General features: G+C 41.2%; 1 protein-coding gene across 1 annotated transcript in view; it reads right to left on the reverse strand.

Annotated features, from left to right (window-relative positions):
• CWH43 (cell wall biogenesis 43 C-terminal homolog) overlaps nucleotides 1-14,503 on the reverse strand; it is a 48,017-nt gene that overhangs the window by 7,072 nt on the left and 26,442 nt on the right. Inside the window, 5 exon segments of the mRNA XM_007456092.1 lie at nucleotides 3,099-3,243; nucleotides 8,387-8,536; nucleotides 10,878-11,013; nucleotides 12,073-12,178; nucleotides 13,744-13,823. Coding sequence (XP_007456154.1) covers nucleotides 3,099-3,243; nucleotides 8,387-8,536; nucleotides 10,878-11,013; nucleotides 12,073-12,178; nucleotides 13,744-13,823 — 617 coding nt within the window.

Consider the following 14,503-nt stretch of genomic DNA (forward strand, 5'->3'; position numbering starts at 1 on the left):
TCCAGGTGTTCACAAAGCACGGAGCTGATCTCCCTGTGCTGTGTGGCGGCTTCCCACTAGCTATCTATTTTACACTTGGTAGTATGTATAAGTCCATGCCACTCTCTCACTTCGTCCCAGCTTACCCTTCCCCCTCCCCGTGTCCTCAAGTCCATTCTCTACATCTGCGTCTTTATTCCTGTCCTGCCCTTAGGTTCATCAGAACTTTTTTTTTTTTCAGATTCCATATATGTGTGTTAGCATATGGTATTTGTTTTTCTCTTTCTGACTTACTTCACTCTGTATAACAGACTCTAGGTCCATCCACCTCACTACAAATAACTCAATTTCCTTTCTTTTATGGCTGAGTAATACTCCTTTGTATATATGTGCCACATCTTCTTTATCCATTCATCTGTCAATGGACACTCAGGTTGCTTCCATGTCCTGGCTATTGTGAAGAGAGCTGCAATGAACATTATGGTACATGACTCTTTTTGAATTATGGTTTTCTCAGGGTATATGCCCAGTAGTGGGATTGCTAGGTCGTATCGTAGTTCTATTTTTAGTTTTCTGAGGAACCTTCATACTGTTCTCCATAGTGGCTGTATCCATTTACATTCCCACCAACAGTGCAAGAGGGTTCCCTTTTCTCCATACCCTCTCCAGCATTTATTCTTTGTAGAAATTTGATGATGGCCATTCTGACTGGTGTGAGGTGATACCTCATTGTACTTTTGATTTGCATTTCGCTAATGATTCGTGATGTTGAGCATCTTTTCATGTGTTTGTTGGAGAAATGTCTATTTAGGTCTTCTGCCCATTTTTGGATTGGGTTGTTTTTTTTTGATATTGAGCTGCATGAGCTGTTTGTATATTTTGGAGATTAATCCTTTGTCAGTTGCTCCGTTTGCAAATATTTTCTCCCATTCTGAGGGTTGTCTTTTCATCTTGTTTATGGTTTCCTTTGCTGTGCAAAAGCTTTGAAGCTGCATTAGGTCCTATTTGTTTATTTTTGTTTTTATTTCCATTTCTCTAGGAGGTGGGTCAAAAAGGATCTTGCTGTGATTTATTTCATAGAGTGTTCTGCCTATGTTTTCCTCTAAGAGTGTTACCGTGTCTGTCCACTGCCGATCTTGACATAACTTCTGACTGTGACAGTGGAACCCAACAGAGTATTAAATAAAAATCAAATAAAATTCCTCTTACACACACACACACACACACACACACACACACACACACACACAAATTCTATTAGGGTACAATCGATTTTTTCTTAAATTTGCCAAATATCATATTGTATAGTAGTCTTCTATACTTTATAGACCATATACTTACACATTTATCTAATGTGATTTGATACATACAGACCGACGTACATAATACAAATACATAGCTACCACTTATTAAGTGCCTCCTACATTCAAGGCTTAGGGCTTTTCAGGCATTACTTTATTTTCATCCTCAGAACAACCTTATGATACAATAGGTATTACTATCCCCTCTTTATAGATGTGGACATTGAGGCCCAGAAAGGTTAAATAACTTGCCTCAAGGTCACAAAGCTGGTAAATGTGGCACCAGGTAGGCTAGTGATGAGAGACTACATGGAGAGAGAGGTCCAGCCAACAACCAGCACCAAGGCCCCAGACCAGTGAGTGGGGGACATGTCAGATCTCCCCAGCCACAGCCACCAGCTGACTCCACGAATGAACGCAGGCAAGAACAGAAAACCACTCAGTAGACCCACACAGTCATGAGGATATTGGACCATTGTTCTTTTTAAGCCACTAAGGTTTGTGGCTTACACAGTGATGCACTAATAAATAACTAATGCAACCCCTGTGATTCCACTCTCCAGATTTTCCTCTTACTCTTCTGACTTCTCCTTAATCTCTTTTCTGAGATAATCTCCCTCCTCTTCCCTCACCCATCACCCCCACGATAGCCACACTAAATGTGACTCTATCAGGAGTTTTCTTTGGTCTTCCTCTTGCAATTCTCTAACTCCATAAGCAATATCATCCCCTTCCATGGTTATAATGATCACCTAGATGGTGGCAACTCCTTAATCTGTATCTCTAGTCCTGACAGCCTTTCTCAGTTCCAGATCCATATGTCCAGCTGCCTAATGGACAGCTCCACTAATATCCCACAGATGCCTCAACTCAGCCTAAAGCTGAACTCACCTTCTTTGCAAAACTCTTTTTCCTTATGTATTCTCTATAATAATAAGGGTCACCATCATAAACCCTGTGACCAAAGCCAAAATTAGGAGTCCATCTTGACTCCACTTCTGCCTTATCCACTAGGGCAGAGACTAACTCATCTCCCTAATATCTGCCTTGCCCCTCTTCCAAAGTTGTAGGATTTTTAGCTAGGTATAAGGGTATCAAGATTAAATATTGCATCTCTCAACTTCCCGTACAGTGAGGTATGGCCAATGACTAAATTCCAGTCAATGAAACGTAGGTAGAAGAGGCCAGTTTCCTGGAATTTGCCTTAGAGGTGAGTTGCACATGCTCTTGGGCCCCTCTGTATCCCTTCCTCCCTCTTGCTAACTAGAACAAGGATGCTGCCATCTTGGACCATGAGGCAAACTTGGGAGTGGAAGCCTTGTAATGTGGAGCCACAAGATAGAAGGAGCACGCTCCCGATACCACAAAGTGCCGTACTAGTGGTGAATCACCTGCCCAGACTTTTACATAAAGAGCTATACTTCTCTTATTTAAGCCACTGTCGTTTTGTGTTTTCTGTCACATACAGAATACCCTCATCATACAACGCTCTCTCTCACCTGTCTTTCCAAGCGCTTGATAGTCAACAGCCCCACCAACTTGCCACTTATGTGTCATCTGCAAAGTGGCTCCTCCAGTCCCCAGGTGAGCCGCCTAGCTGTGTGGAGCAGAGATGAGCTATCCCCACTAAGTCCTGTCCAAATTGCAGATTTATGAGCAAAGAGATGAATGCTACTTAAAGCCAGTATGTTTTTTTGTAGTTTTCCATGCAGCAGTAGATAATAAGGATACATATTACAATGTTGGGTTAGGTTTTTCAAAACATGAAAAAGAAACACTTTATTTAAGAAATCAGAAATCCTATTAAGATTGTGTTACCTTCACATTGCCACGTTCAATGAGCTGTAGATAATCTCTGGAACCAGGTGCTGAAGTGATACATCCCAGAAATATCACTTGCTCAGAGCTATTTTTCAGTAGTTTTGAAACAGCAATAGCTTGAAGTTTCCTATCGAGGTCATCTCTGAAAAAATGCAAAAATATACCTCTTTACTGTATTTGCAAAACAATTTTTAAAAAATATTAGGTACCTAACTAAGTTCCCAAAGAATATCTTCAAACACTGCACAAACCCAGAATAATTCCTACTGGGACACACTGAATTAATGTTATGCAAATGAGCAAGGCAGCTATAGGGCTTCAACTGAGCAGGCTGACAAACTTGACCAAGAACATGACCTTTCGCCACAAATCATTTGGAGTCGAGTGGATATAAATATCTAAAAACAGCAATTGCTCAACTTTTCATCAGAAGAAATTATAACAATAATCTAAGACCTGGTCATCAGTATTACAGCTAAAGATCAGTAGTTCAAAAAAAAAAAAATAAAAGCAAGGAGTACCAGTAAGAGGGAGAATCCTAACATTCACAGAACACACCAGGTTTGTTAACCTACTCAGCTCCTTCAACTGAACAGTTTCTGAAAGACTCCCTGGCTCTCCTGGTCAAATACTCGCTAAGTGTGCTGCTTTTATCATGTTAAGCACTATAAGTGTGTAACTGAGACAATCAGGCAAGTACATCAAGACTCTGAGGGGTTTATAGTCAGTCTGTCTGGGGAAAAATAGGGACATCATATCTGCATGATCCAGCAAGAAAAACTGAAACCACTCTAGGTGTTTCAAACAAAGTGAATTTAATATAAGGGATTGGCTACTAGGTGATAAGAAGCCAAACAGGAATCAGTGAAGCAACTAGAGTTTAGTAGCAGTGAGAAACCTCTACCACCTCTAGCACTAGAGGGACAACTTGAAGAGGTGATATTCCCAGAGTCCACAAGCCAGTCCTAACTGGTGGGAAATGGTACTATGGAGGAGGCTACTCAGAAGGATCCAGGGCCATTGAAGGAGGAGTTGGAGCCACAGAAGAGACTTAGCTGCTGCCAGAGACAACAGAGAAGGAAGAGAGAGAGAATGAGAAGTACTCTGTCTCCTCCCCTCCTCCAGCCCTCCAGCCTTGCATTAGTGCATCCCATTGGCTATACCTACCCAGAAGCCAGAAGGCAACAGACTCTGGGAAATGTGGTTTCCTGCAATCTGTAGCTGGAAGGGAGCTGAACCAGGAATGGATCCAAAAGCAAATAGGCAGCTGACCAACACAGGCACTTACAGAGTAAGACAGCTAATAAATGACTGTTAAGAAAAATCAATGACAAAAGAAGATAGAGGGAGATCACCAAGAGCTGAGAAGACTGGAGAAACCTCATTGAGGTAGGACCAGAAGACAGGACTAAGCTTATCCATTCTTACGTATAGACAGCTGAGCGCTATTAAAAGATGTCTCAAGAAACAGAAGAGTGAAAAGGATGACCATTCGCTAAACATCTTTGCCTAGATCTATTCCCAGCCCTTCTCTATGCCCTGGAGGCTGGTCTCTGCAGATTTCACCTCCTGGGCTTCCTTGTCTACTAATTTCCAGTGAGGTTTAGGTAGGAAGAGAGAGAAATTGGAGTATTTCTTCGACCTGCATTCCTCACGCCTGGTGGCCCCTCTTCTGCTTCCAGATCAAACGGGGCTCTGGGAACACTGTTTCCCCTACCTGTCCCTTCAGCCCTAAGGATGGTACTGGTTCCCCACCACTACTAGTGTCTGAGTACCTTAGTATCTCTTATCTGTTCCTCTGACCCTTCAAACATCATGGTAAGTAGTCCCTTCATTAAGTCTGCAGTGAATTCTATTCCTTCTGACACACAACTGGGATTCAAATCCAATCTAGAGAATGCCAAAGTCACTGCACCACAGATAGAGCTCTCGTTCAAATAGGTTTTAGCAATATATTATGGGAAAATAATCTGTGAATTTGGCTTTACATTTTCTCAGGAGATAAATTTTATCCAGTGATAATAATAAAAATAAAACCTATATGTATGTATGGGTATAAAGAAAGGAGGGGGAGGAATTAGGAGACAGGGAGAAAGAGAGAGACTGAACACGTTTTATGTTCTTATCTGTTGATATTTGATCAGCCCAATAGCCTTATGATGTGGGCTAGAAAAAATAATTTTATCTGATTTTCAGAGACAAGGGAACTGGAGCTCACTGAGTTTATCTTACAAAAGAACCAAAACTGTAACTACAGACTACAGGTTCTGTGCTCTTTCTTCTTTGTACATTTATGCATGTTATAAGAAACAAACACGGTGATTAACTGGTGGCTCAGTTAATTACCTAAAATAATACCAATTTTAGTTACGGTGTATACCTAAGTAACTTCTAAGGAATGCTGCTATTTTCTGTTTATTGGTTGTAAAGAGATATTTGTGTCATCAGTAATTTTAGAAATCCCGCTGAGTCAGCTAATAACATGCATAAGCATTCTGTAATTCATTCCTAATATGATTTCATGTTTATATGCCATAATCACTAGAAAATGAAATCACTAAATATTTTTTCAGAGTAAGAATTTTTTATCTAGTATTATAAAGACAAAGGCAAGCAAAAATATGTAGTGATGGCTTCACAAATTATTTGAAGCATGAACTTTCTCATGTCACTTGTTGGGAGTGGACAGGGCTTCTAAAGAGTGAGACAAGAGCTAAGGCTCTAAGGGAAAAGGCTGCATCTGGCATTGTGCTTGGGACACAATGGATGCTTGATTCGTGTTTGATGAATGACTTTTTTTTAAAGCTACCCAATGCGCTTCACACTTAGAGGTGTCTGATTTGCTTTAATAATAATGGCCAGCATTAATTGAGCAGTTACTCTAGTCACATACTTTGCATGAGATAATATATCTTATTTAATTCCCTCAAGAATCCTATAAGTAGGATTATCGCTCCTGATTTGCAGATGGGAAAACTGAGGCTCAAGGTAGTTAAATAATTTGGTGAAGGATACACCTTGATTTAGGATTCAAACCAGATTGTCTGATTCCGGGTTCTGGAGTTTCATGCTCTTGGCCATTAAACTACACTGCTTCCCTTCCCTTCCCTTACAGTCACATCTCCTGGACAGGTGCTAGCTATTATCATTACTGCTGTGGTTGTCATCATTATTATTAAATCAAGTGAGTAAGGTAGTAAGCAAAGGGTATGTTGTTAGCTACAGGGCTTTAAATACGTGGTTAACAGAAAGTTAGGAAAGGTAATCCTTCCCTCCTCTTTTCCAAACAATTTGAGGGCTATCTTTTAGTCTTCTCTTCCCTCACAAATCTATTCTTCACATTTTAGAGGTCAGAGGGAGTTAAAGGGAGCAGGGGAAAAAAAGCAAAGGAAAACAGGATGGAGTATACTCAACTGTTTCTTAGGTTGAGACCTTGCAACCTTTAAACACAAAAGTGCCTATTTTTTAAAAGATAAACCCAATTCAAGTGCAATTTAAGCTCAGCAGAATGATTTCTGAATGCCTATACTTGCAACCTGAAAATTGCTGGGAGAAACAGAAATCGTTTCTTCAAACATCTTTTTACAGAGATGTGGACTGTCTATACCATCCGTCCTCCAAACACCCTTCCCATTTCTAAGAAGACCAGCAAGAGTCTGATTAGCAAACAGTTCACATTAATTACATTTGAATGGTTGGGTTATATTCCTTATGCTCTGACTTATTTCAGAAAACAGTCAAGTACGCTTTCACAGATCCATGTAATACTGCGAGAAAAAGGGAAGTAATAGGAAAATATGGGTAGCAGACATACTCATTTTGTTTAGGTGAAACTTACAGTACAACAACGTTGGGTTCTGTCATACTGTAAGTTTCACCTAAACAAAACGAATATGTCTGCTACCCGTATTTTGTTTGTTGTTTTTCTAATGTTCTGTATGTCATTGTAAAGCTCTGTGGCCTCTTGTATCATTAATGTGGACAGGGCCCATATGCTGTATTTTATAACGCTAAGCACTTTGCATTTGTGTTTTCAATTACTATTAGAGAATGTTTAGTATGGTAAAGTATAAACTATATACTTTTATCTTTGCTTTAACAACATATTGCTGGCATTATTCGTGATTTATTCAGTACTAAGTCACTGGTTGTGAATGTTATTCTTTGGGGATAAAATTCATTCCCCATTCTTCATGTCTCCTTGGAGGGGAACCGACTCAGAAAATCATCTCTGGCCTCTCTCCCTCTCACCCTTTACTTCTTGGGAGGATTTTTGTAATTAATTAAGTTTGTAAGCATAAACTGGGCATGCTTGTCTCAAACGCTTCCTCACTCCTCCCCCTGGAACCTGCCGGTTTGCAGAAAGGGTGTTTCCTTGTGTTATCTTCTCCACTAAGGGGAGAGTTTGACAGGGCAGACTCTGCCCCTGCCAGGTAGGTCAGCTGCTTCGGGGGAGCCAGCATCATGTATTGTTGGGGGAATGTATTAGCAGGTCCATGTGGACACACTTAAGCCATGTTGTCCAAATACGTTTATCAGAATCAAAAGAGATATTTTGATCTTCCTGCCAAATTCCTCTGCCTACCTCTCAGTTGACTGAAAACATGAGGGAAAAAGAAATGTTATTTAGTACTCTCAAATCCCAACAGTACCTCCAACTGGAGTAATCCTGTAGGAAAAGGGAATTTCATCTTTCCGTAGTCTGGTTTACCATGTGGTTTCAAGCACTTCCAGGCTCTGAGTTGGGTCTACTTAATTCCTAGCTGTGTGACCCAGGTTGGACAAGTCTTCTAACCTTCAGTCTAGTTTATTTATCTGTAAAATGGAGCTATAATAGTACTAACGTTATACAAAATGAAGATTAAATACAATAATGCACTTAGCACAGCACCTGCTCAGTAACTGCTGGCTAACATGGCCATCATGCTGCCTTGTACCATCGTTAAGGACTGCCTGCATCTCAAAGGTTTCTATGCCTGATTTCTTTTCCTTTATCTTTTTTTTTGGGGGGGCGGGGGTGGGCACGCCACACGGCTTGCGGGATCTCAGTTCCTGGACCGGGGATTGAACCCGGGCCCCGGCAGTGAAAGCCCAGAGTTCTAACCACTAGGCCACCAGGGAACTCCCTCTATGCCTGATTTTTAAAACCAGCAACACAGAGAAAAATACTTTGGAAAAAAAAAAAAAAGAAGAAAGAAAGAAAGTTCAATGCATGGAAGTCAAAGTAATGTGTTAATAATATTTCTTGGCATTTGTGTACTTCGAGAAAGACCAAAGAAACCCACTCGTTATTCCCAAAGTGGGTCACAAGAAAATCCACCAGTTTGTCAGAAATGTTAACAGTCAGAGTGATGGCTGGTGCAATCTCGCCCTCTGGTGACGGAAGAAGGTGATGCTCTGATTTCACAATCCAGTATCTTGACAAAACCATAATCCTGTATTCCAATGGAAAGAAACACGTGCCTCACTATTGGTCCCACCATATCATGCAAACGGGACTAAGAATATGTGTTCAAGACGGATGTGCACACTTCAAGCATCCCACTGAGGGGCACTGAGAGCAATAATGTGGCGGAGAGAGGTATGGGGCAGTCTGCCGGACTGTTCATTGCATCTGGGCTATTCAGCACGTCTCACTGTGTCACCAAGCACAACACTATCAACTCTGTTTAATAAGTCCTATGGAGGGCTTCCCTGGTGGCGCAGTGGTTGAGGGTCTGCCTGCCAATGCAGGGGACATGGGTTCGAGCCCTGGTCTGGAAGGATCCCACATGCCGCGGAGCAACTGGGCCCGTGAGCCACAATTACGGAGCCTGCACATCTGGAGCCCGTGCTCCGCAACAAGAGAGGCCGTGATAGTGAGAGGACCACGCACCGCGATGAAGAGTGGCCCCCGCTTGCCGCAACTAGAGAAAGCCCTCGCACAGAAACGAAGACCCAGCACAGCAAAAATAAATTAATTAATTAATTAAAAATAATAATAAGTGCTATGGAAACACAAAAAGGGCAGAATTAGGATACACAAACTCCATTTTACTAGCACTGTTACTCTGGCAACTTATCTGCATAAACAATTCTAATATTAATCAACACATTTGAGAATGTACGACCTTGCCAGCCAGGACACAGTGCAACAATTTACAAAATTAGAAATTACAAATGGTCCGATAAAGATAGGAAAACCCGTTCCGCCTCACTCTAAGTCAAAGAACTACATATGGAAAGGATGATCAGAGCTCAGACCTCAGGCTGCGCACACTGTCTGGCCTCCTCCCGAAGTTCCTCTGACAGAACCATGCCTACAGTGATGATCCCTGAATGCACAGGCCCAGCCTGTGCTCTCCCACTCGGCCCTCCAGGCTGCACACAGGCACCTATGGACGTCACTTGACCGTCCAGGGGCATCTTCAGTTTAGCACAATCCTGATGCTCACCTGGTCATTCCTGTCCCATTAAAGGGCATCACCTCCTATCAGGGACTCAGGTAAAACACCCTGGTGCTATCCTTGTCACTTCCAGCCCCGATATCTAAACCATCAGGAAGCCCTGTCAGCACTGCTCCAAGATAGTTCCTGAGTTTGACCCCTTCTCTCCATCTCCACGCCTCCCACTGTCATTTCTCCCCTGTGCTAATAACTCTACCTCATCACCTGTCTCCCTGCTCCCACTCCTGCCCCCTGACAATCTGTTTTTCTAGGAACAGCCGGAATGATCTTTCAAAAATGTAAATCAGATCAGATTGCTCCCGTCTTTACAATCCTCCAGTGGTTTCCTATCAAAACTGAATTAAAGGGCTTCCGTGGTGGCACAGTGGTTAAGAATCTGCCTGCCAATGCAGGGGACGTGGGTTCAAGCCCTGGTCCGGGAAGATCCCATGTGCCGCGGAGCAACTAAGCCCGTGCGCCACAACTACTGAGCCTGCGCTCTAGAGCCTGTGAGCCACAACTAGAGCCCGTGAGCCACAACTACTGAAGCCCACGTGCCTAGAGCCCGTGCTCCACAGCAAGAGAAGCCACTGCAATGAGAAGCCCACGCGCCACAACAAAGAGTAGCCCCAGCTCTTCGCAATTAGAGAAAAGCCCGTGCGCAGCAACAAGGACCTGACACAGCCAAAAATAAATAAAAATAAATAAATTTATTTTTTAAAAAACTGAATTAAATCAGTGCTTAGCATGGCTTATGGGACCCTGTAAGATCAGGGGCCCACCTTTGACCTCCTTTCTTACCAGTTGCCCCTCAAACCCTGTGCTCCGGCACACCAAGACTGACCTGGCCTCAAGTGTTTACACTGGCTCCTCCCACAGTGGGTCCTGGGTCCTCCCCATCATGAGGTCGGCAGAGAGACCTTCCTGACCACGCTACCTACAGCAGCATCCCCTGCTGCCCTGCCCACCCAGCCGCTCTCCTTTTCTACACAGCACTTAACCATTGTCTCAAATTATTTATTTCTGTGTGTCCATGATTATTTTCCATCTCTTCACACTATAATGTTTAAGCTCCATGAGGACAGCATCCAGGACAGACACGTTTAGTGCTGTAACCTCAGCTCCTACACTAAATGGTTTATAAAAGTGAAGAATTGAAAGTATCCAGCAAAAGGGAAGCCATTAAAACAGGATGGAAGATGCATATCTTCAGCACCTCCTCATCCTCCAAGAAGCATCACTGGGACATATTCACAGGACTAAGGTATAACAATATCAACTTTCCACTCCAAGCCCATGCTGCCTAGTCTTTCAGGGATATGTTTGGGATTAATTCCGAAGGGACACTCACCCCCAAGTGTGATCCCTTGTGCTTGGACCAAAGTCGGTATAGAAACCCAGCTTCTCCCCTAACCACATGGTCAGGTCATTGTTCCCAATATAGGGCTTAGAAGCATCGCTCTCCAAAATTGTTATGAAATCTGCACCTGTTCAGAAAAAAAAAATGCACATGGTGATTAACCATAGCAATGTAAAAACAATTAGCAAAACTTGATTCTTTAATCCCTTGCCTTTACTCATAAATCAAAAACCAAAGTAATTCCTAATGAGTTACTAAAGTGAACTGGTTCAAATCTGAGCTGTAAAATTTTTTTACCATATTTTGAATGTAATTAAAACATGGGACACCTCGAGGAAATGTAGGAAAGGATAAAAACATAACTTCTAAATTTTCAAATATTAACATCATTCCCCAAATTTCAAATAAGCTTAATACCTTTCTCAAATATCCAATTTATGTTCAGAAACAATAGAGTATACAGTAGTGTTTTATTCCTGGGCAAACATCTCCATTGTACTGACACAGAAGTAAGTTTATTCAGATACCCTGGTCAGATGTGCCCCGAGGCCTGTAATCAGGACTAAAGGACTAAGGGCCAGAGAAATTTCTTAATGGCATTAGAATCATACAGACCCTCAGCTATTTCTCAGGAGACATGCTTATCATTAGGAATAACTAGAACAGTTTAGCCCTTTAAATCTCTTGCTCCATTCTCCATGTAGTTGATCTAAGAACAAAACACCCACATATTTTAAAGGATGCTTCATCCAAAGATGAGTACCCCAGGGCACGGAAACAAATAAAATTGGCCCTCAGGCTCTAGAAAGCAATTTGCTTTGCAAATGAGTATCACTCCAACCCATTCTGCCTTTTCATCTGACAATTTTCTGGTCCCCAACAGTGGGTTCCCAAGTGACAGGAGCCACTAGCAGAGGCATTTCCAACAGCAAAGGCATGGCAAGATTCTCCTGCAGATACCCAGTAGGAGACTTTGTTCAGAATCAACTGAATTCATTGCTCTCAAGCAAACACAGATGTGGTTGCAGAAGCTTAATCCTCCTGTAGCCGCCCAACAAAGTAAAGCCCTTTTAAGAGATTAGTTTGTGACCCAGCAAACCCTCCTCCTGTTACTTATGATCTTGCTCATAATAAACGTAACAGTAGGAGTTTCTCAAAACCTGGAAATAATTTCAGTAAGACTTACCTGTTTGACTGAGCAGTTGAGCTGATCTTTCTAAATTAGACCATCCTTCATTGTCAAAGCCAAACCTGAAAGGCCAGATGGCGGCAGAGACCTCTGTGGCTGGTGCCTGAGGAATTGTTTTAATGATAATTTAGGATGAATGAACAATGGCAGTTTCAGTGATCCACTCTTCGCCACCAAAATTCATATTTCAGCAAAGGATATTTTTTAGGCATCTGCCCACAGCTAATGCATAATAATAAGGAGATATTTGCTAGTAGGTATTTTATAATCTGTGAATTTCTAGCTTAGGCTTGGAAGTTAGGAAGAATGTTTAGAAAGTGATATTTCTGATAAGCACTGTTTATAAAAGCAAAAAATTAGAAACAAGCTGGCTGTTGTTTCAATAGGAAAAATAGGAAAATGAATAAAAAAAGATCATACATAAAATGGAATACTACACAGCCCTAATAAATGAATTAGGGCTACATATTTCCATATGGATGAATCTCACCAGGATTATTTTAAATAAAAAATTAAGTTGCAAAATATATATGTCAGATGTTATTTAGATAAAGTTAAAAACATGGAAAAATACAATATTGTATAGAGGTGTGCCATGTGTAACAACAATATAAAGAAATGCATGAATATGATAACAAGCATATGCAGGAAGGGGTTACCCTTATATCAGAGAATGAGACCACAGAGGGATATACAGAGTCCTTTACCATATTTACAGAGTGGTCTGCCAACTCTGCGTTATACATGGTGTTGCTCCCCACTGCACTGGCAAGGCCAAGGTTCAGGAGCACAGCACCCTCTGAAGAGTCCTCTTTTGAGCCCACGGGTCCAGTCAGAGAATGCAGTGCCCAACACTAACCATCTATTTCAAACTAATACCAACGGATCAACAACAGGGATCCTGTGAAAGAGTATGGCCAGATTAGACCAACTCTATCACCACAACTGAAAAAAACAACTCAAAGTGGAACATACAAGTTCAAGCTGAGAGAAGGGTAAGTACCACCTCTTTGCATAGGAGGGCCACCACTTAACCTAAACAGTTCATTGTGCTACAGCAGTGAGGTGTGAATCGCATCTCTATGCAAGAAATATTACTCAGTTTACTGAATGTCCTATAAAGAGAACAGAACCATCAAGACAGACTTTGAGAGGCATGATTATATTCATCAAGTTATAGCTTTTCACGTAACTACATACCTATGATTAACTCTGGCTCTCATCACTCCAAAACCTGTTATTCCCACGTCAGTAAATGCCACCACCCTCCATCCAGTTGCTCAAGCCCAAACATAGAAGTCGTCCTTGATTCTTTCTGCCTTCTCATTCAGTGTCATCTAATCCATCAGCAACTCCTATCAGCTTTACTTTCAAAATATATTCTAAGTCTATCCACTCCTCTCCAACTCCAGGGCCACGGCTCCCATCCAAACTTCCAGGGTCTCTCTCCTGGACAACTGAAAAAGCCTCATAACTTATCTCCCTGCTTCTACTCTACAATCCATTCTTCACAGAGCAGCCAAGTTAATATATATCATATTTCTTCATGCTCCTGCTTGAAATATTCTGGTGGCTTCCACTGCAAGAAAAATAAAGTCAGAACTCCTTTCTGTGCTCTGTAGGCCGTATATCATATAAAATTCTATATCAAAACTTTTAATGACTTACCCCTCTTCCCAATTTCTTCTCATAGGTTTTATGCCGTAGTCCTAATCCCAACAACTCCACACTGACAAGCAGCCACAAAACTAAACAGAAACCAGAAATAATTGTTTAGAAGAAACTGTTTCTTTTTAAAAAAAATAACTTTATGAAAATATTGAATTTATTGGCCAAGATTGTATATAAAGGGGCAATGTCTAGTTCCTGGGTTAATTTTCATGTGTGACATGCATATATAACCCATACTTTAAAGTCAGGTTTCAAAGAAGCTTCCCTAAAAATGTTCCAAGAACCATGAACTAAAATAAAAATAAATCACAATTATATACAAGAAATAATATACAAGAAAGCAAGTCTCCATGAGCAGGAACCACAGCAAAAACACCCTGCTGAATCAAACCCAAAATACTTCAGATATTAAAAATTTTAGAATCGAATATAAAATAAGCATGCTTAACATGTTTAGAAAAATAAAAGAGGATATTCAATGGGATAACTAAGAAATATGAGATTAAATTAATGGGCAAGAAAATTTGTAAAGAAATTAGACTTCTAGAAATAAAATTATATGATAATTATAACAATTAATATTAGAAACTCAATGGACAAGATAAAAAGCAGATTAGACAAAACTTAATGGAGAATTAGTACAAGGGGCAGCTTAAAAACAAAGGTAGAGAATATGAAAGAGGTTAAGGAACATGAAGAAGAGAATAAGAAGATCCAACACATATCTAACTGGAGTCAAAAAAGGAGAGAAGGGAAA

The sequence above is a fragment of the Lipotes vexillifer genome, unplaced genomic scaffold (genome assembly GCF_000442215.2).
Source record: "Lipotes vexillifer unplaced genomic scaffold, Lipotes_vexillifer_v1.1 scaffold42, whole genome shotgun sequence".
Taxonomy (NCBI): domain Eukaryota; kingdom Metazoa; phylum Chordata; class Mammalia; order Artiodactyla; family Lipotidae; genus Lipotes; species Lipotes vexillifer.